Genomic DNA, 23,014 nt, shown 5'->3' with positions numbered 1-23,014 from the left:
ATTATTATGATTAAGAATGCAAATTTCCTGTGATTTTTTTTTTTTTGGGGGGGGTTGACTGTGGGACTTTGAACTCAAGGCCTGGGCATTGTCCCTGAGCTCAAGGCTAGTGCTCTACCAATTGAGCCACAGCACCCTTTGCTGTTTTTGAATGGTTAATTGGAGATAAGAGTCTCATGGTGCAGAGGGGGCAGGGTTTAGGAGAAAAATGAGGGAAGGGGTAACCAGTTTAACAAGAAATGTACTTATTACCTTACCTATGTAACTATAACCCCTCTGTACATCACCTTGACAATTAAAAAAAAAAAAGTGAGGAAAAAAGTAAGTCTCATGGGAACTTTACTGCCAGGCTGGCTTTGAGCCATGATCCTCAGATCTCAGCCTCCTGAGTAGCTAGGATTACAGGAGTGAGCCACCACCAGTGCCCGGCTCCTATGATTTTTATAATAAAAAAAATTACAGACCCTTTGTTTAGCTTTAAATTCCATTTCTCTTGCCAAGGCTCATCCTCTCTCACCACACTTGGATCAGTTGTCCACTTTTTTCTTCCCTAAACAGTATTTCATTTTCCACTGCAACTTTTTAGAAAGTTTGAAAGTAGCTGCTAAATGCTACCATAATCACAACTGCATTTCATTAGTTTATCCCATTGGAATTTGATCTTTGAAAATAAAGAAACGTAACTAATTGGCTGTTTTTTGGTTCTTCCAAGCACGGGTTTTAGTCTTAGTGAATAGTAATGAATAGATAAAAGGAAATGAATTAACACCATAATAAAACTCTGCTTGCTAAATTTTTATAGTTTTATAGGGCTTGATTTAAACAACCAAAGCATAAACTTACAAGGAGACAAATTTCAAAAGTTATTCTTATTTAAAATTTTTTAATTCCTCTTTTGTCTTTTCATGAACTTTTTTTTGGGGGGGGGGAGCGGAGGGGGGAGGGCGGGCGGGGACTTAAACTCTGGGCCTGGGCATTGTCCCTCAGCTCTTCAGCTCAAGGCAAGTGCTGTACCACTTTAGCCACTTCCAGTTTTCTGGTGGTTAATTGGAGATAACCAGCCTACCTGGGCTGGCTTTGAACCATAATCCTCAGAACTCAGCTCAGGAGTAGCTGGGATTACAGGTGTAAGCCACTGGCGCCCGGCTAAACTAATTTATTTAAGCATTCAGAATGTCATTAGTACTATTTTATGTATCTTATTATTTTTCATACCCCTCTTAGTGCCTTATGGGATATACTTTCATTCTTTAACTATAGTAGATGATAGAGACAATTACTCCTAGTAAAAAACATACACTGTTAAAGCACAAAAAAGGAGGTAATTACTATATCTATGTCTATGTGTCTTGTGTGTGTGTATGTAAAAATAAAAATATTTTGGAGTAGGGTCAGAGCTGGATCAAGTAGTAGAGTACCTGTCTGGTCAGTATGCATTCAAGCCCCAGTAGCAAACAGACAAGAAAAGAAAGGCCTTTCTTTCCTTAATTTGGTGTGTGTGTGTGTGTGTGTGTGTGTGTGTGTGTGTGTGTGTGTGTGTGTGTGTGTGTGTGTGTGTGTGTGTGTGTGTGTGTGTGTGTGTGTGTGTGTGTGTGTGTGTGTGTGTGTGTGTGTGTGTGTGTGTGTGTGTCTTACCTACTTAGCACTGTGTGTGATGTGTGTCACTTACTATGGTATTTCTTAGCACTGTGTGTGTGTGTGTGTGTGTGTGATGTATGTCACTATGGTATTTCTTAGCACTGTGTGTGTGTGTGTGTGTGTGTGTGTGTGTGTGTGTGTGTGTGTGATGTGTGTCACTTACCTACTTACTATGGTATTTCTTAGCACGTAGAGTAATCCATACTTTATTGTCTGTTTAGGTGTGTACAGGGAGGAACTACTGCAATCCCTGGGGCTTTTGGCTGTGGAAAGACAGTGATATCACAGTCTTTGTCCAAGTATTCCAATAGTGATGTGATCATTTATGTGGGATGTGGTGAAAGAGGAAATGAGATGTCTGAAGTTCTCCGGGACTTCCCAGAGGTCTGTATATATAAGGCTTCAAATGAAATTATATACAATATATCAATCTTCATTGGCAATTAAACATTTGTGTTGTGGCCAGAGCAAAGCTCTCATTTCTTCAGGATCTTTTTTGGGATAATATTTGTGATCAATCTGTATAGTAGGTGAAAGGAATTTGACTTTTTTAAAGTTGAACATTTGAAAGATTTTTTTTTGGTGGATCTCACCATTTTCACTTACTGAAAAAAAGATAATACAGACAAAACATTTATGCTTGTGAACTTCATATAGGTTTTGTGATCTGCTAGGTTACTATAGTAATAATTTCTTTTTTAGAAAGTAACAGATTTCTTAATGTTGTGGATATACCTATCTTCTTAACAGTGTTCTGGAGCAGAAAGGAAAGGTTGGAGTGATGGGGAATATTACTTTGTGAATACCAATTAAAGGGATTAAATATGACAGGCTGTTAAGAAACAAAAGAGGGGAGAACTAGAACACCACAGTTAGAAATTGGGGGATGATGAATATATTCCTTTTTCTTTTTTTTTTTTTTTCCAGTTGTGGGGCTTGAACTCTAGGCCTGGGCGCTGTCCCTCAGCTCTGCAGCTCAAGACTAGCGCTCTACCACTTGAGCCACAGTACCACTTCCAGTTTTCTGGTGGTCTATTGGACATAAGAGTCTCATGGACTTTGCTACCCGGGCTTGTTTTGAACTGTGATCCTCAGATCTCAGCCTCCTGAGTGGGTAGGATTACAGGCTTATGCCACTGGCACCCAGCTTCATTAATGTATTTCTTTACCCCTAGCTCACTATGGAAGTTGATGGGAAGGTAGAGTCCATCATGAAGAGGACAGCTTTGGTGGCTAATACCTCCAACATGCCTGTTGCTGCTAGAGAAGCCTCTATTTATACTGGTAAGTTATGAATTAGAATAAAAACAGGTAACATCTGTTCTTAATATTAACACTAGCACCAAATTATCCTTTTTCAAAGAACTTCTCTTTCATTTACATTGTATTTCCATAGAATCACATTCCTAGCTTTTAAGAAATAGTTACTGTATCTCTCAAATACAAAAGCATAACATTTATAAATAAAGCAGTCTTGATCTTCTTAATGATCATAAAATGGAATATCTACCTTTTCCTATATTATATATTTTGCCATTGTTTTACCTTTTTTTTTTTTTTAATTGTATTTTATTTTATTTGGGAACATACTGTACAGAGGGGCTACAATTACATGGGCAGGATAATGCATACTTTTCTTACCAAGCATTGCAGCCTCCTCCTTTGTTTACCCTTCACTTCCCTTCCCCGCCTCCCCCCTCCCCCCACCCAATTTTACCCCCCTCCCCCCACCCAATTATACCCCCCTCCCCCCCCCCACACCGACATTGTAAAGCTGGTTTTGACATGACATTTTGTACTTCTCATTGTTGCAACAGGTCCACCTGAATCCTTAAATGACTTGTTTGTCCCCATCTCCTCCACATGTTATACTGACATCAAATATAATGAAAGCGGGGGTTACACTGTGGGGGAGGGACATACAAAGCAACAAAGAAATAATCTTGTAAATGCGTTAGAAACACATGCATGAAAGAAACGAAAACATTAAAATACATATTTAAGGGTTCATTTTCCTAACATCACATTATCTGACCTTTTCCGCTTGACTCATACCTATACTAGATATTGCAAATAAGGGAAACCATGGGACCTATGCTTCTTTGGGCCTGGCTTACTTCACTTAATATAATTTTTTCCAAACCTTTCCATTTCCTAACAAATGGGGAAATGTCATTCTTTCTGATGGAGGCATAGAATTCCATTGTGTATATATACCACATGTTTTACCTTTTTAATTTAACTTAATTTTGGTTGTTGGTTGTGGGGTTTGAACTTAGGATCTGGGTGCTGTTCCTGATCTCTTTTGCGCAAGGCTAGTGCTCTACCAATTTGAGCCACAGCTCTACTTCCTGCTCTACCTTTTAGTATACCTATACTTCTATAACTTGCTTTAAATTACTATTATGTTGAGTGTAGATATAAAAGATATGAAAATTAGTGAGCTTATACTTTGTGTTCCAGCTTTATTCCACTCTTATCCCAGATTTCAGTACTTTAATTTTTCTGTTTTGAGGATTTATTGTTTATATTCTATTCTGAAATAATAAACGAGTGTTTTATTTATCTGTAGATCTTCAATTAAACAGAGTTAATGTTAGCCGACAGTGCTTTGACTACAGTTTATCCATTTATTTTTTGTTTATCTAAATTTACCTTTTGGAAGTTTCTTCAAAAAACGTCCATGGAAATTATGTTCTTGATTTTTTATTTCCTCGTAAGTTTAATATTAGTTTAATAGCCTTTAAGTTTAATATTAGTTTAATTGAATATAAAATTCTTGAATCAGTATTTCTATATGGTCTAGTGGTTTTCATTTATTGGGAAAAAGATAAAAATAGGCAAAACATTTACATATGTGAACTTTCATAGACTTTATTGTCTATTAGGTTATATAGTACTAAAATAATGTACTTTCATTTCTGAAGTGAAATGGCAATGATGCCTATCAAATGCTCAGTACAAAAATTCTTGGATCACCATTTCTTCTAAGATATGTATTGTATTCTTTCAGTCCATGAATGTGTTTGTTTGTTCCAATACTAGGACCTTGAGCTCTTGTTTATTAGCTTTTATACTCAAGATTGGCAGCCACACCTTCACTTCCAGCTGTCATATTTGTCTGCCTTGCCTGGTTTCAAACTATGATTTCAAATTTTAGCCTCATGAATAGTTTAGGATTACAGGTGTAAGCCACCAGCATCTGGCTTTTATGTCTTTTATTTCAAAAGAATTGTATTTGAGTGGTTAATTAGAGATAATAGTCTCACGGACCTTTTGTCCTGGGCTGGCTTCAAGTTGTAATCCATGGATCTTGCCTCCTGAGTAGGTAGGATTATAGGTGTAAGCCACCAGCTTCTAGCTGTCTTTTAAACTGCCAACTGTGCATATAGGATCTCTTTTATTTGCTTTCCAAATATGTCTTCCCTCTTCAATCCTTTTTACTTAGCCTTTTGTCCATACACAGGATAATGGTGTTTATTTTTTATGTTGCTTCTAATGATGCCTTCGTTTTTGTAATAGCTTAATTTTTTTCTGGCCATTTGTTGAGTTCCACTTAGAAAACATCTCTTTTTTTATCCTGCTGGATATTCTTTGAGATTTTATCTTATGGCAGGATACATTCTTAAGGGGTGGTGGTTGTTGGTGTCATTGTTGTTGAGATACAGTTTTGCTGTGTATCGAGCCTTGAAGTTACCTTAGCCTTTTTTTTTGGGGGGGGGAGTCCAGTCGTGGGGTCTGAACTCTGGGCCTGGGCACTGTCCCTCAGCTTCAGCTCAAGGCAAGTGCTCTACCACTTGAGCCACAGCACCACTTCCAGCTTTTTTTCTGCTTATGTGGTGCTGAGGAATTGAACCCAGGGCCTTATGCATGCAAGACAAGTGCTCTACCACTGAGCCACCTTCCCAGCCAATACCTTAGCGTTTTAAGTGGTAAAATTATAGGTGTGTGCCATCTTTTTTAAATTAACTCTGGTCACAATTTTCATCTGTTCTTTGGAAGAGGTTCTTTCCCTGTCATTTTAACCCTTTTTTTGATATCCTATAATGAGATTTATTAGTGCTCTTACTAATCTTTGAGAAGATAAAGGGGGCTGTGTATGACTGTTCATGATAGCAGGAATTCGTGGTAACATGATGTTTGTTACAACATACTTTGTCTCTTGCTGAAAGAAGTCAGTAACTGTAAGGCTATTCACAATGAATTCTTTCTCTTTACCTCACCCACATTTCATGTATTAAAAACAGGGAGTGCCTTCTTGTGTTTTGTTCACCTCCATCTCCCTGTTCTCCCAGGTGCCAGATTGTGGCCAAGGAACCCTTAACACTAGCTGTCTAGTTCTTTCCAGTGTTCCAAACAAAGGATCCTTAGTTTTGTTCCTTGGGATATGTCTCCTAGTTTACAGATGCCTGATTTGAGGCTTAACTCAGATGAATTCTGTTTTTGGTTCCGGTCATGGGGCCTGAACTCTGGGCCTGGGCACTGTCCCTCAGCTCTTCAGCTCAAGGCTAGCGCTCTACCACTTGACCACAGTGCCACTTCTGGCTTTTTTCTTTTTGCTTATGTGTTGCTGAGGAATCGAACCCAGGGCCTCAGGCATGCAAGGCAAGCGCTCTACCACTGAGCTACCTTCCCAGCCCTCAGATGAATTCTTAGTGCTTGGTTTTCATCATTTAAATGGTTTCCCTCATTATTTTATAGTGCAGCTAAATATGTCCTCCATGTTTTTTGTTGTTTTGTCTGTTTTGAGATGAAGTCTCTGTGTGTATTCAGAACATTCCTGCTTCCACCTGGGATTAACAACATGTACCAGCTGTACCCAGTTATCTCACAGTTGTTGACAAATGAGCTTACATTTCTTTGTTTCTTGTTCTCCTCATTGGAGAATAACTTTTATGAAAAGGTGAAAGTGCTTTAGTCATCTACCATTTTAAGATATGAAATTTACCTTATTTTTTTAAAGGACTGCACAGTGTTCCTTTGTATAGATTTAGCTATACAAAAATCACTTCGGTGGATGCTTGGATTCCAGTTTTTTGCTGTCACAAACAATGTATCATTAAAACATCTTCATGCATGGTTTTAACACCACTTTTTCTATATTTTGAGTGATTTTTACTTTGCACATTTTTATAACTAAAATTCCTTTAATGTTAGTGTAGATTCCTGTGTTCATGCAGATTTTCAGTTCTGATAGCCCTTCAAAAGAGATTACATCTTTACCAGTGCTAGACTTTTTTTTTTTGCATATACATTTCTACTTGATTGAATTACTATAAACACCGAACATTTAGGTAATCCTTTCTTTAAAAAAACATTCCAGTTTGCATGCATTTTCCCAAGTCTACATTCAGACTCCAATGTTAACATGTTTATTGCTTCTGGGGTCTCCAGTTTAACACCATACCTAACAGCAGCATCATATAGGGACCGAATGCCACGAACTAAAGGACACATCCTGGCTGTGGCACCTGATGTGATTCGGTATTTGTCTTGCATTTTTTTCTCCATTTCCCCACTCTTATTTAACTGAAGATATTATAAACTTTATGAACCTGTTATTAGCTATCATTAAAGTTCTAGTTTAAGGAAAGAGTAAGTAGACATAGTTTAATTATTATTATTTTTTAATCTTTAAGTGGTTGTCTAAAGGAGTTGCCATTCTACAAAGCAGTTCATGAATACAATACATCTTGATCAATGTCACCCTTTCAACATTCTCACCTATCCCTGGCAACCCACCCCTTTCCTTATTTTTCTTAATTTTGTAGGATATACACTGATTTCTTGATTCACTATTCTCCTTTCTCTTCCATCTTGCCTCTTCATTTGGAATAGACATCTTGATGAAGGGAAAATTTTTTACTCTCCCATTTCTTACTTCTATAACAAGAAGCTATGCTCAGTGTTTTCACCTATTAAAAACTGTAGCTGATTATTACGATTATATGTTCACATTTGTATCAGTAGCAACTGTGGGTGTGAGAGAGACAGACAGACAGACAAAGTACTTTTAAGTAAAATTCAAAGAGGTCAAGAAGCACTGGGTAACTTATGATTTACCTGAATTAATAACCTTCACTTCCTTAAAATTATACATATGTATCCTTGTGTGTATAATACAAATATATATTTTTAAAATAATTTTTTATAATGTTATTGAAACAAGTGGAGAAAAGTAGCTTGAGAACAATAGGACTCTATTGATAGTTCTATTTGTTAAAACCAGTGAGTTCCAAGAGATGTAAACCTTAGTTCTGTAAGTAATTATGAAAGGTTGTAGAGTCAAACAATTTGGAAAACATTGAGCCATATTGGTGCTTTTTTGTTATTATTGTTGTTAGTTGTGGGGCTTGAACTCAGGGCCTGGGTGCTGTCCCTGACCTCTTTTTGGTCAAGGCTAGAGCTCCACCACTTTGAGCCATAGTACCACATCTGGTTTTCTGGTAGTTAACTGGAGATAAGAGTCTCAAGAATTTTCCTGCCCAGCCTGGCATTGAACCTGAGTAGCTAGGGTTACAGGCGTAAGCCAACAATGCCCAGCCAAAATTGGTACTTTACTCCTTCACTGGTCTAGAATCTTTCTGAGAGTCTCATGCTATGTTGATTATGACCCTGTGAAGAAGATCCAACTGGAAGTAATTTCCAGTTTTATTTGCAGAATATCTTGTGGAACTAAGTGTTCTATGAGACATATTTAAGGAAGTACTGGGTAAACAGACCGAATGGACTGAAGGAAGATGTAGATGTTGTTTTTTTAGTTAGTTGAAATTTAATTAGATTTTTACCTGTTTAACTTCAATTGTCATTTTCTTTCTAGACCTTAGTTAAAAATTAATACTCCATTCTGCCAACTAAGCAGAGCAGCAAATGTGCGCGCGCGTGTGTGTGTGTGTGTGTGTGTGTGTGTGTGTGTGTGTGTGTGTGTGTGTGTGTGTGTGTGTGTGTGTGTGTGTGTGTGTGTGTGTGTGTGTGTGTGTGTGTTGATCATGGGTCTTGAATTCTGGGGTCTAGGTGCTGTCCCTGAGCTCAAGCTCTACCACTTGCGCTACAGCGCCACTTCCGGTTTTCTGGTGGTTTATTGGAGATAAGAGTTTCACGGGCGGGCTGGCTTTGAACCGTGATCCTCAGATCTCAGCCTCCTGAGTAACTAGGATTACAGGGCGTGAGGCACTGGCGCCTGGCTAGACCAGCAAACTTTTGAAACTAAAAAGCTGAAAAGTTAAAAGCTGGGTGCTTGTAATCCTAGCTATTCAGGAGGCTGAGATCTGAAGCTCATAGTTCGAAGCCAGTTGGGGCAAGAAAGTCTGTGAGACTTTTATCTCCAGTAAAGTACTCAGAAAAAGCTTGAAGTGGTGCTGTGGCTCAAGTTGTAGAACACTAGCCTTTAGTACAAAAAGGCTCAGCCCCCAGGCCCTAGGACCAGCAAAATAAATAAATAAAAAGTAGAAGTTAAAAATCTTAACTTTTATAAACATATAAATTTCAAAGGAAATAAACTGGTTCAACTGGCATATGATATCCCCTTCATCCTTGAGTTCTTGGCATGTTTTCTTTTAACTAGTCAAAATTCCTTTTTATGTGTACATGACATTGAGTTTTAAATTTTTACTTTATTGTTATTATAAGGGTGATGTACACAGGGATTACAATTACATGAGTCAGGTAATGAGTACATTTCCTTCCATATAGTGTCTTCTTTTCCCTCACTCTCTCTCTCAGTTCCTCCCTCCTGTCTCCACCCAGGAGTTGGATAGTTGACTTTTTTCAGTGTCCAGTGAGCTCCACTGCTGTACTTTTTTACCCTTTTTCCCTCGAGCTCTGTGCCTTCCCCCCACTCTCCTGAAGATATATACGTGAATACACCATACATAAAGAAGAAAGAATAATCGTGTGTGTGTGTGTGTGTGTGTGTGTGTGTGTATGTGTGCGTGTGTGTGTGTGTGTGTGTGTGTGTGTGTGTGTGGCACATAGGCATTGCTTCTTTGTGTTTCTCTCCTAAGAGTATCATCTTTTGATCTATGTGTGAATATCTAGAATCCTGTATAATTTATGGTATCCCCATGTATTTTAGATCTGATTTCTACATATCAGAGAGAACATGTGCCTGGCACATTTTTATTTGATTAAATTCAGTCTCCTTTTTGCCCCTAGGGCATATCTAAAATTTTGACTTCAAGTACTCACATTTAGTAATTATAAAGCAGAATAAGTATGGTATACTTGTAATAGGTCTGTCAGTTGGATGTTTTGTCCATTATATTGACATTATCTCTATGAAGACTATATCAGTTAATATGCTTTGTTTATACTTGTGATATAGGATATCTTAGAACTCATATATCTTGGAAGATGAGTTTTAAAAATACTTCTCCTTCCCTGCCCCCCTAAGAAACTAAGGTTCTTCCGAGACAAATGGGCTGCTTTAAGATTTTTTTTTGTTAGTGTTAAAATCTATATGATATATTTTCGTTAACTTTTTTTATTTGTGTGTGCCAGTACTGAGGCTTGAACTTAGGGTCTCTTGCTCTTGCTCAGCTTTTTTTTTCTTATGGCTAGTACACTAGCACTTGAATCATGCCTCCATTTTCAGCCTTTTTTTGGTTAATTGGAGATAAGACTTGTAAATTTGTCTACCCAGGTTGGCTTTGAACCTCAATCCTCAGTACTCCACCTCCTGAACAGCTAGTATTATAGGTGTGAGCCACTGCTCCTGCCTGAATTTGGTGGTGGTGGTGGTGGTGGTGGTGGTGGTCAGGAGGCTTGAACTCTGGGCCTGAGCGTTGTCTCTCAGCTCTTTAGCTCAAGGCTAGCACTCTCCCACTTGAGCCACTGTGCCACTTCCAGTTTTCTGATGGTTTATTGGAGATAAGAGTTTCATAGTTTTTCCTTCCCAGGCTGGCTTTGAACAACAATCCTCAGATCTCAGCCTCCTGAGTAGCTAGGATTACAGGCGTGAGCCACCGGCACCCAGCTCTGGCTGAATTTTTTTGAGTATAAATACATGTATCTAGGCAATCAAACTATGCTTGGAAATTAATTTTAATTAATTATTTCAACAAAGACTTTAAAACAAATGTTTTCCTGGTTTTTAAAACTCAGATTAGGGTATTATAGGCTATAGCATCAAGCAATTCTAAACAAAGTAATTGTCCTGTACAATAGATGTTTATTTCAGATGGTCAAGGAACTCAACTCTCTCATTCTGAGCTCTTAAGCTTTCAACACATGGTTTCAAGAGCTTTTGGGGCTAGGCGCCAGTGGCTCACACCTCTAATCCTAGCTATTCTGGAGTCTGAGATCTCAGAATCATGGTTCAAAGCCAGCCCAGGTAGGAAAGTCCATGAGACTCTTATCCCCAATTAACCACCTGAAAACCGGAAATGGTGCTGTGGCTTAAGCGTTAGAGCACTCATCTTGAGCTGAAGAGATGAGGGACAGCGCCCAGACCCAGAGTTCAAGTCCCATGACTAACAACAACAACAAAAATAACAACTACTTTTGGGGATTATCTCTATCTTATAGTCTAGAAGAAAGGAGTATAGAAGGGTGTGTTGCTTGCATTGTCATGAAATAAATTATTTTTTACTTACATTCCATTAGCTAGAGATTAGTTACATGGCCATATCTAAAATAGTGAGGTTAAACACTTATCTTTCAAGGATTTCTGACATTGTGTAACTTGCAATATTCTTCCCAATTTAGGAATTACACTATCAGAATATTTCCGTGACATGGGCTACCACGTGAGTATGATGGCTGACTCTACCTCTAGATGGGCTGAGGCCCTTAGAGAAATCTCTGGTCGCCTAGCTGAAATGCCTGCAGGTATTTCTTTGTATTGTTTATCTTATAAGCCACTGATAGTATTTTAGGAGCTTATTTAGGACACCCTTCAATTTTTTTTTCCTCTTTTAGACAGTGGCTATCCTGCATATCTTGGTGCTCGGCTGGCCTCTTTTTATGAGCGAGCAGGCAGAGTGAAATGTCTTGGAAATCCTGAGAGAGAAGGGAGTGTCAGCATTGTAGGAGCGTAAGCATTCAAACCATTTACTTTTCTCTCTTTAAAAAATTCTTTTTTTCTGAAAATAGGAGCTTGTGGGTAGCCCAGATTGGGCTGGGACTTGCAATCCTCCTGCTTCTGCCTCCTGAATGATAGAATTATAGGCTTGCACTGATCTATCCCACTCATATAGTTTACTTATCAAAAGAAACAAGTTACCTAAAGAGAAAATATTCTTCATCTGGGAGCAGTGGTTTTTAAGCGGAACCACTTAGGCTACCCTACAAAGTTAGACATGTTAAGGTGAGATTTGTGTCATGGGAAAAACAGATTCACTGCATAAAGCTCATACTTTGTTCTTAGAGCTTTTCCTTCCTTTATGCTTTATCTACTTGATAAAGCTTATTATACTTTTAAATTTTTTTCTTATTTATTATATTGGAAGGTATCCTATTGTTTTCCTTGTTGCTAGGTTTGGTGGTGCACACCCTGCTACACAGGAGGCATAAGTAGAAGGACTGAAGTAAGAGGCTAGCCCCAGGTTAAAAAAAAAGGAAAAAAAACGTGAGACACTATCTAAAAAATAACTAAAGCAAAAAAGACAGGCTTTAACTCAAGAGTATAGTACCTGCCTCACAAGCATGAAGCTCTGAATTCAGATGTTTATATTAGTAAGCTATTTTCATGTGGTTTAAATTAATGTGTTTTTATTTTCATTTAGAGTTTCTCCACCTGGTGGTGATTTTTCAGATCCGGTAACATCTGCTACTCTTGGTATTGTTCAGGTATGTCTGCCCCTTGTATAGTCATCTGCTGAGCCTTTCTCCCTCTCCTTCCCAGCTGTTCTAATAGTAGCCAAATCATCATGAAATACTTAATTTTACACCCAAAAAATAGGCAGTGGCAAGGTGTATTTTAGGAACATCATTAACACTGAGAGCTTTTAATATTCTCTGTTTTTTGCCTTGGTCTTTAACAGGCTGTACCATAAACTTAATGTGTATATGACATGTTAATGTGATACATGGCAGGTAACACATTTTTATTAAGGTTAGAATTGTGTTACCATTTAAGCTAGAATAGAAGTGGATATGCCCATTACAGTATTATAGCAAAAAATTTAGAGGTTTCTACTCACAGCGTGGTCCAAAGCAGATGATATTATCAGAAAGTGACTTTTGAATCAGGCATTTTTGAAGCTTAGGGCTCCTTCCATGCTGTGGCTGCGTTGTCACTTGGCCAGGCAGTCTCCATCTGGCTGGCATGCATGCAGAAGGCACATCCGCTCCTTGAACCTGGGGCTCAAAAGTGACAATCATTCTACTCATTCTTTTATCTATACCCAAATGATAGCAAGGCTAGGAAATGTAGTTTCTACCTATGCAGTTGCTTTCTTGTGACAAGACATTAGTTTAGTGGATAGCTAGCTAATGTGGCCATTATAAGAAGCTTTGATAAAAGACGTGTGTGAATTAGAGCTGTACTTAAAAAAAAAAGAGATGCTCATTAGAGTATACTCACATATGTAATTCCTATGGGACAGAATATTTACCTATGTTTCTAACAGTATCAAATGGTATGTCAAAGGCTGAATTTATAACTGTTAAAGCTGTTAAAGTCTTTAACACTTGCTAAAATTTTGAGTTTTAAATCGTGGAAAGGGGGAACAAAGTTAAGTATACTTAAAATTTATATCTGTTAATGTTTGGCCTGGATTGGTCCTTAATGATCAGAGCTGAATTTAATCAGAACTTTGAGAGGTGTTTCATCACACACTAAAATGTCTGTTCCATCTCAGAAAACGTTTTCTAGTTCTTCTATGTATACTGTCTTATAATAATCTTAAAATAGTCAAGTTTTCTTTTACTATCAAATGTGACAGCCACTAAGAAAATTAAGATAAAATTTGAATTTGATTTGTAGGTGTTACTTACCCTGAAAATGAGAGGTTACATTTTGATTTTGGTTCCTTGCATCTTGTATATATGCTTATCTAATCTGGGGAGGGGAAAGGGAATAACAAAAACGATGAAACAAGGACCCAGGATGACTCATTACAACAGTGATACCCACAGGATAATATATTGGAAATGAACTTCAGGTGGGGGTGGGGGGGGCAGTGTGAGAGGTGGGGAAGGGAAGGGATAGTGGGACAACAAGGGAAGGGGTATCGATGATTGACAAGTAATGTACTCATTGCCTTACTTATCTAACTGTAATCCCCCTCTACAGCATCTTTACAATAAAATTTTTATAAAAAGTAGTCGATATTATTAAAGTGTTATATAGAGGGGTTACCATTTCATAAATCAGGTAATGAATTTTTTTTTTCTTTTGGACAGTATCACCCCTCCCATTACTTTTCCTCAGTTTCCCCTTCCCATCCCTACCCACAAGTTATATAAGCCATTTCCACATAGTGTATAAAATAACATGATTGCATTCTTCACCTTTCTTCCCTCCCTTTCTGCACCCCATTCCTTAAACTCCCCCCAACAGAAGAAAATTCCAAAGCGAAAACAAACACCACCCCCAACAATAACAAAAATCATGTTTCCGTTTTCTGGAGTTTGTTTTAATAAATAGTATTTTAAATGTTCAGATAGATTACACCTTTGTATTCTTCTTTTAAGAGTATCCTCCATTAGTCTGATTATTTGTATGTGAATGCCTAGAGTCCTATGAGGATTAAATTTTTAATTAAAATTTTATTCAAGTTGTATTCTATTTTTTATTTTTATTTTTACCAGTCCTAGGCCTTGAACTCAGGGTCTGGGCACTGTTCCTGAGCTGTTTCTGCTCAAGGCTAGCGCTCTACCACTTGAGCCACAGTACCACCTCTGGCTTTTTCTGTTTATTGTGTACTGAGGAGTCAAACCCAGGGCTTCATGCATGCTAGGCAAGCACTCTACCATTAACCCACATTCCCAGCCTTGTATTCTGTTTGAATCACATATGGCTTATACTAAAAATAAAACAAAATAAAATTTCAAGGTACATTGTACTCATGAATTGACATGTTGGATTGAAACCCCTTTGTACAACAACTAAAGTTAATTTTTAAAAAATTAAAAGGTTAAGTTTAAAATTGCACATGTGGGGCCCACAAATATACTGCAATACTTTTTAAAACTTTTCAAGAAAAACAATTTTGTTTGTTTTTTAATCAGGTGTTCTGGGGCTTAGATAAGAAACTAGCTCAGCGTAAGCATTTCCCCTCTGTCAATTGGCTCATCAGCTACAGCAAATACATGCGTGCCTTGGATGAGTACTACGACAAACACTTCACAGAGTTTGTTCCTCTCAGGACCAAAGCAAAGGAAATTCTGCAGGAAGAAGAAGACCTGGCAGAAATTGTACAGCTTGTGGGAAAGGTGAGTTGTTAAATGTCCTGGAGGTTACAGTAATCTGTAGGTTACAGTAGAACATTATAAAAGACAAGTTAAACCATGAATGTGCAGAGTTTTGCAAACTTACTACTTAATAAGCTTAATTTTTGAAAACATAAATACCAAATTTTTTAAAACTAATTAAATTGTCTAGTTATTCATAGTACTTAAAATAAATCTATGGTCCTGGATTTATTATAGGTGAACACTTATAAGAGTGCAGGTAATTAACTGGATTTGACATTTTTTCTTACTGCCAAGAAATCTTGGTTGGTGATTCTAGTAACTGTGCTATTATCTCTTAAGGGTAGTTGTAAGAATTATAGCTTGTGTATAAGTAAGTATACTTACCTATAATATACATATATTTCATCATTCATGCCATATTTAAAAAAATGCCAACCTTTGGTGGCTCACTTCTATAATCCTAGCTACTCAGGAGGCTAAGATCTGAAGACTGGTTTGAAGCCAGCCAGGGCAGGAAAGTTCTTGTGACTTATCTTCAACTAAGCTAGAAATGGAGCTGTCGCTCAAGTGGTAGAGTGCTGGCCTTGAGAACAAAAACAAACCAAGATGTGAAAAAGTATCTTTTTAAAGAACCTTATCAGTTTGTAAATCTACAAGTGATGGGCAAACACATATTCAAACAGTAGGATATTATTCAGCCTTTTTGTTTGTTTATTTGATGAGTGCTGGAGTTTAAACTCAGGGCCTCATGTTTGCTAGGCTAGCATTATACCATGTGAGCCATGACCCCAGCTCTTTCCTGCTTTAGTTATTTTTTAGGTAGGGTCTTGCATTTTTACCTAGGGCCTGCCTTGGATTGCAATCCTTTTACCTGTATCCTTCCTGCACAACTAGTATTACAGGAATATGTCAGCATGTTCAGCCCTTGTTCAATTTTTTTTTTTTTTAATGTTATAGGGTTTAAACTCAGTCAGTGCCTGGGCACTATCCCTGAACTTGTTAGCTCAAAGCTAGCATTCTAGCACTTGAGCCACAGCTCTACTTCCAGCTTTTTGTTGCTTAGATAAAGATGAGAGTCTCACAGACTTTCTGCCTGAGCTGGCTTCAAACTGCAATCCTCAAATCTCAGCCTCATGAGTAGCTAGTATTTACAAACATGAGTCAGCCTTAGTTAGCCTTTCAAAGGAAAAAAATAAATCCTGGCACTGACTGCTACAGTACAAATCAGTCTTGAGGACATTATGCTGAGTGAAATGAGGCAGTCACAAAAACATAAATACTATGTATTTACACTTACATGAGGTATCTAAAGTAGTAAAAGTCAAAGAAACAAAGTAGGATGGTGGCTACCAATATCTGCAGGGAAGGGGGAAAAGGAAATCACTGTGTATGAGCATAGTGTTTCAGATTTACAAGTAGGAAAAGTTCTGAAATGTTTGGCAACAGTGTGTGAATGTACTTAATTCTACTGAGCTATATTCTTACAAATTGTTAAAATGATAAATTTTATGTTACATACTTTTTTTTTCCAGTCCTGGGCCTTGAACCTAAGGCCTGAGCTCTGTCCCTGAGCTTCTCTGTGCTCAAGGCTAGCACTCTACCACTTGAGCCACAGTGCCACTTCTGGCTTTTTTCTGCTTACATGGTACTGAGGAATCGAACCCAGGGCTTTGTGCATGCTAGGCAAGCACCCTGCCACTATGCCAATTCTGGGTCCCTGTTACATACTTTTTACTGCATTTAAAAAGGAACAATCAGCCAGTGACTAACACCTGTTATTCTATTAGCTACTCAGGAGGCTAAGATCTGAGGATCATGGTTTAAAATCATCATGAGCAGAAAAGTCCAGGAGACTCTTATCTCCAATTAGCCTATGGAAAAAAAAAAGCTGGAAGCAGAGTAATGGCTCGAGGTAGAGTGCCAGTCTTGACCACAAAAATTGAGAGATACTCAAGTGGTAGAGCGCTTGCCTTGAGCTGAAGAGCGCAGGAAAAGCACCCAAGCCCTGAGTTCAAGCCCCACGACTGACCAAAAAAAAAAAAAAAAAAAAAAATTGAGAGATAGTACCCTAGCCCTGAGTTTTAACCCCCAGTATCACACACACACACACACACACACACACACACACACACACACACACACACACACACACACACACACACACACACACACATTTTATTGGTAATTTTGTGTTGATTATATAATTTTACCTTGCTGAATAGATGATTGATTAGTTGTCACCATTGGTCTCTTATCATGGAGTATATTTATAAAAATACATTTTTTCTATTCTAGGCTTCCTTAGCAGAAACAGATAAAATCACCTTGGAAGTAGCAAAACTTATCAAAGATGACTTTCTACAACAAAATGGATATACACCCTATGACAGGTAAGCTATGTTGCTTTTCATTTTTTATTTGAGTATTTTTTTGGTTGTGTTTTAACAAAGTAGCTGCCTATACATTAAGAACTTTTTCAGACATGCCCTAACTCTATATTGGCTTATTTTATATCTAAAACGTCCCCTAGTCTTGATTTGCTTATTTATTATGTTATGGCTATCTTCACACATACCATCATCTATAATTAGAGTAAATTATAGCTTTGTTTTCAGAGTCTGGATGGTGATCACTACCTGCCTCAAAAAGCTTTTTTTGCTATTTCTTTCCATTGCCCATGTCTTTTATTTCTTGCTTAAATAATTATGTTCTGCTTTTCTGACTCATTTCTCAAGGGTCATGTCTCTTTCTAAATGTCCTTGTTGGATATGCTATGAACTATCTTGTAAATAGTTCCCATTTCCTTTAAATGGGAATTTGAGCCTTTCATCTTACATTAGCTTTTTTCCCTCAAGTCATTTTTTACATCATCTAAGAACTGAAGAGAGAAAATAGACTAACCAGAATGTGGGGCAAGCAAACAGTATAAGAATATGTCGGTAAGCCTCAGAACTCCGCTATATTAGGAGTGGTACTGAAACTCCCACATAAAGATAAGTCATCAAGGGAAAAATTGGTATATAACAGGGGTGTATATAAAACTCAGTGTTTGCTCATATATGTGTTTGTTAAAAGGTATGGATAAGTGGAAATGAGCACATTAAACAAAAGGAGGCTGGGGACTGATGACTAATGTAGCTACTCAGAGACTGAGTTCTGAGGATCATGGTTTGAAGCTAGCCTGGGCAGCAAGATCCTTAAGACTTATCTCCAATTAAACACCAGAAAAGTGGGAAATAGAGCTGCGACTCAAGTAGTAAAGCAGTGCCTAGGCCCTGAGGTCAGGCCCCAGGACTGGCACAAAATAAAATAAGTAAAATGTAAAATGGGCCACTATTAACTTTAACATTCTGCAGTTTCTTGCTTTCCAGTTGTTCGTTAAGCTTTAACCTAGGATCACAAGGGATCTTTACAGTTCAGTTATTTTACCACTCAAGTTATTATTTAACTGCATTGTTAAAAACAAAAACAATCCTGTTCCTCTTGTTCCATGGATTTAACATAGGAAAAAATAGTCATTACCTTCAAAATAAATAGTATGCTTCTCTACATCTATATGTCTGTCCCAGAACTTAAGTAGTTTTTTCTGTCTTCTACTGTTCTTTTTCCTTCTTTGTGTATCATTCCATAAATAAAAGCAGTTTGTATATTTAAATAGAGAAGCTAGTGCCCAGGTAGTTTGTAGCTACAGTTTTATATAATGAAACTGTTTTCACTTTGCAGTTGGAGATTATTTTTGCTAATTGATCTGATCTTTGTTTGTTTTAGGTTCTGCCCATTCTATAAGACGGTAGGGATGCTATCCAACATGATTGCATTTTATGATATGGCCCGAAGAGCTGTTGAAACCACTGCCCAGAGTGACAACAAAATCACATGGTCCATTATCCGTGAGCACATGGGAGAGATCCTCTATAAACTTTCCTCCATGAAATTCAAGGTAGATTTTTCTACTGTGACTTTTTTTTTGTTAATCTCCTTACTCTCTCCTCCCTTTCCTTGCCTTCTCTCTCCTTCTCTCCTCTCCTCTCCTCTCCTTTTCTCTCCTTTCCTCTCCTCTTCTCTTCTCTCCTCTCCTCTCCTGTTTGTTCTCTCCGCTCCTCTCCTGTTTGTCCTCTCCTCTGCTCTCCTCTTCTCTCTTCTCCTCTCCTCTTCTCTTCTCTCCTCTCCTCTTCTCTTCTCTCCTCTCCTCTTCTCTCCTCTCTTCTGTTCCTCTCATCTTATTTCCCCTTCTTTCCTTTTCTTTCATCCCAAACCTGGGGTATAAAATTTGTTTATTTTCACATGTGCTCAAGTTGTATGAACCCAGAATAGGCCTCAAAGTTAGTTTCAGTATAGTATATGTGGGGGTGCATTTCCATGTATAACTCCTTTGAAAAATTAACAGTAACAAAATGAAGCTGAGACAGCTGGGGGTTAAGAGGAAAAAGGCAGATGAATGGGGAGAGGAGTGGTAGACAAATGCAGTCATAGTACTCAATGTACATATGTGAAAAATGGAACTTGGAAATTTGAGGCAATGGGTAAAGTTGAGATAGATGAAGGCAAAGAATTCTGGAAGTGATGACATTATACACAAAAATTGACATTAAGTTGAGAAACCTCTTGCTGTTGCTATTTAAAGTTAATAAAAACTATTTATTTATTATCTATTTATTTATTTATTTTGTCGGTTGTGGGGCTTGAACTCTGGGCCTGCGCACTGTCCTTCAGCTCTTCAGTTCAAGGCTAGTGCTCTACCACTTGAGCCACAGTGCCACTTCTGGCTTTTTCTGCTTATGTGGTGCTGAGGAATCGAGCCAAGGGCCTTATGCATGCAAGGCAAGCACTCTACCACTGAGCTACCTTCCCAGCTAAAAATTAATTTTTTTTTTTTTTTTTTTTGTTGGTCGTGGGGCTTGAACTCTGGGCCTGGGCGTTGTCCCTCAGCTCTTCAACTCAAGGCGAGCGCTCTACCACTTGAGCTACAGTGCCACTTAAAAATTAATTTTTAAAAATGGAAAAAAAACAGAATTCCAATGATAAAAATTGTAGTATGTCATGTCTGAAATAAGTGCTGATGATTTTTTTTCTTTTGTGGTAGCATAGGCAATTTAAAGCTAAGTTCATTGCTGAACAGCAATTACTTTACTTCACATGCTAATATGATAGCGCCCGCATTCTTCTGTAATGATGTCTGTTCTGTTTACTTCTTTTAAACAACTACCTGTTGTACATTATTTTTAACTTTTTTATGATCTTTCACTATTTTGTAAAAATCCACAAAAAATTACAGTAAAATCCAAATATATGAGACTGCTGAAAAATTGGCTGTTGGGCATTGGTAGCTCAAGCGTGATTCTAGTTGCTCAGGAAGCTTAGATTACAAGATTGGGGTTTGAAGCCAGGCCAGACAGAAGAGTCTAAAAGATGTATTTCCAGTTAACCTGAAAATTCTGGACTGGAAGCATGGTTTACAAACTTGAGTCCCAGAGTTTACCCCAATACACACGTACACGCACGCACACACACACACACACACACACACATATTTTTAAGATATTTAATCAGTTGGGTTGATTTCATTGTTTACAGTTTATGACATCAGGTATATTAGTCACCTTTTGAAAAGTGATTCTCTGAATGTGTATTATATAGTGTAAATTTAAAAAAATAATTTATATGGATAGTATATGTGCTTACTCACTCTTAAGATTGAAAATATAAATCTGTTGAAATAGTTTCAAAATTTTTTAAGTATTCCTAACCTTTGAGTCTTGTCATTTCACTTTGAGGTGTATGAGCAGATTTTTTTTTAATGGTTCTAGGAATTGCCTGTGCATACTAGGCAAGTATTCTACTACTCAACTGTACACTCCAACCTATCTATCTAGATATCTATCTATCTACCTACCTATATACCTACCTATATATATACTGGGGGGGGGAAGGGCATTGGTTGTGGGACCTGAACTCTGGGCATGGGCACTGTCCCACAGCTCTTCAGCTCAAGAATAGTGCTCTACCACTTGAGCCACAGCGCCACTTCTGGCTTTATTTTATTTTTGTGGTGATGAGGAATTGAACCCATGGCCTCATGAGTGCAAGGCAAGCACTCTACCACTGAGCCACCTTCTCAGCCCAAGATAAATACATATTTTTTAATGTCTATATGTGTAAAAGGTTATTTCTTGAAGTTCAAAATGTCATTTAAAATATAAACAGAGATAGTGGTTTATTATGTCATGTACATAAGATAAAATATATGAAAGTATTGATGTCTGTTTTTAAAACAATATCCAAGGATATAAAGAAATGCTTGTGATAGGGAGTGAAAAAAAATCAGGTGTAATTTGACCTAAATTTTACCTTTAAAATTACATAGTCATAGGGAAAAAATTAAGAAATATACCTAGTAATGTATTTTTAAGTTGAAATATTTTTTCCTATTGAGGTTTTTGTATCAAATTAACATCGTAAAAATTTTTTAATGTCATTCGATATTCTATAGCATTGTCTTGGGTTAGAAAGCAATCATTTTCATCCTTAGACAGTTACCTTTCCAATTATTGGTTTGCATGATTCTGTAATTCTATATGTAGTTGATTTTGAGCATTTTCGTAGAGAGCTTAAACATTTTACAGTCTCTTTTATACATATTACTCAAGTTGCTTTCCATAAGGATTTTTTTTTTTTTTTTTTTGCTAGTCCTGGGGCTTGAACTCAGGGCCTGTGCACTATCCCTGAGCTTCTTTTGCTCAAGGCTAGCTCTGTACCACTTGAGCCACAGTACCATTCTGGCCTTTTCTGTTTATGTGGTACTGAGGAATCAAACCCAGGGCTTCATGCATGCTAGGCAAGCACTGCACCACTAAGCCACATTCCCAGCCCTCCATAAGGATTTTGAGTATGGTGCTTTATTTTCCAGATTTTCCTTCTCCATCTGAACGTAGTAATACTGACTAAATTGTGCTGTGACTAAGTGAATTCTCAGTGACCATACAGTTAGTCACACTTACCTGCTGCCTGCACGTTATTGAGGCTTAGTCACTGAACATAGCTAGCAGGCAAAATATAAAAATGGAATTTTTTTTCTGTACAGTTGGTTTAACTCCATTTATACATTCCTACCTGTGAAGGAGAATGGAGGTACTTTTGACTCCTGCCTGTGTACCTCATTTTATATTAGATATAAATAGCTTGATACGCCCTGAAATTATTTTCCAAAGGCAAATTGAATTTCTAATGTCTTTTTTTCAGGATCCAGTGAAAGATGGAGAGATGAAGATCAAGAGTGACTATGCACAACTTCTTGAAGACATGCAGAATGCATTCCGTAGCCTGGAAGATTAGAACTGTGATGATTTCTTTCCTCTTCTTCCTCAGCAAGTTCATACGTGTATATTTTCCTAAATTCCTCAGCTCAAGCCCTTGGCTTCTTTTTTGTGCAGCTTTGAGATTAGTGCCTATGTATGTTACAAGTTGTTTTGCTGTTTATTTGGCAAGTCTGATATAAAACAAACATTCCTTTGTTCCAGTGTTTGAGGGGCTCCCTGATCCCTTATCTGAAGTGGTGAATGTAGTAAATATGACGTACAATAGCTACATACTGTAAACTTGTTTGTATAGTGACAACCTTCCTTCTCCTAGATGTGCCCTTTTCTTCATCTCCATTAAATTATAAACAGAACCTACTGCATGTGTGTCTTTGAAATGGATTTGGAATAGAAGGCCCTTTGAAAGGAACATTGGGAAATGACTCAGTTTCTATGCACGTGCAGCTTTGCTCAGTCACTGACTTGCAGGAAATATTTATTTGTAAAAACATGTATGATTAATGTTTCAGTTATGCATTACTTCCTCAGTATAAATCAGGAATATTTATGGGGAACTGTTGGGAACTATGAAAGTATATTTCATTTCATTAGAAATAACTCCGTATCAAAGACTATTAAATACTGCATTGCTAGGAAGATTTTTTTTTTATATTACATTTGAAACCATCATCAAAAATTTAATGCACATCATATCCTCATTC

The 23,014-nt window shown here is 37.6% G+C and overlaps 1 protein-coding gene across 2 annotated transcripts in view; it reads left to right on the top strand.

Annotated features, from left to right (window-relative positions):
• Atp6v1a (ATPase H+ transporting V1 subunit A) overlaps positions 1 to 22,670 on the top strand; it is a 51,165-nt gene extending 28,495 nt beyond the window's left edge. For both annotated transcript variants that reach the window (XM_070030213.1, XM_070030215.1), the window contains exons 7-15: positions 1,860 to 2,022; positions 2,814 to 2,922; positions 11,344 to 11,466; positions 11,557 to 11,671; positions 12,363 to 12,426; positions 14,812 to 15,015; positions 17,293 to 17,387; positions 18,766 to 18,937; positions 22,237 to 22,670. In XM_070030213.1, coding sequence (XP_069886314.1) covers positions 1,860 to 2,022; positions 2,814 to 2,922; positions 11,344 to 11,466; positions 11,557 to 11,671; positions 12,363 to 12,426; positions 14,812 to 15,015; positions 17,293 to 17,387; positions 18,766 to 18,937; positions 22,237 to 22,329 — 1,138 coding nt within the window. In that variant the 3' untranslated portion in view covers positions 22,330 to 22,670. The remainder of the gene's footprint in view (positions 1 to 1,859; positions 2,023 to 2,813; positions 2,923 to 11,343; positions 11,467 to 11,556; positions 11,672 to 12,362; positions 12,427 to 14,811; positions 15,016 to 17,292; positions 17,388 to 18,765; positions 18,938 to 22,236) is intronic.
• Positions 22,671 to 23,014: the final 344 nt, after the last annotated feature.

The sequence above is a fragment of the Dipodomys merriami genome, unplaced genomic scaffold (genome assembly GCF_024711535.1).
Source record: "Dipodomys merriami isolate MVZ:Mamm:240054 unplaced genomic scaffold, mDipMer1.0.p SCAF_2, whole genome shotgun sequence".
NCBI classification, from domain to species: Eukaryota; Metazoa; Chordata; class Mammalia; order Rodentia; family Heteromyidae; genus Dipodomys; species Dipodomys merriami.
The sequence above is the reverse complement of the archived record's forward strand: the minus strand, read 5'-3'. Positions and strand labels throughout refer to the sequence as shown.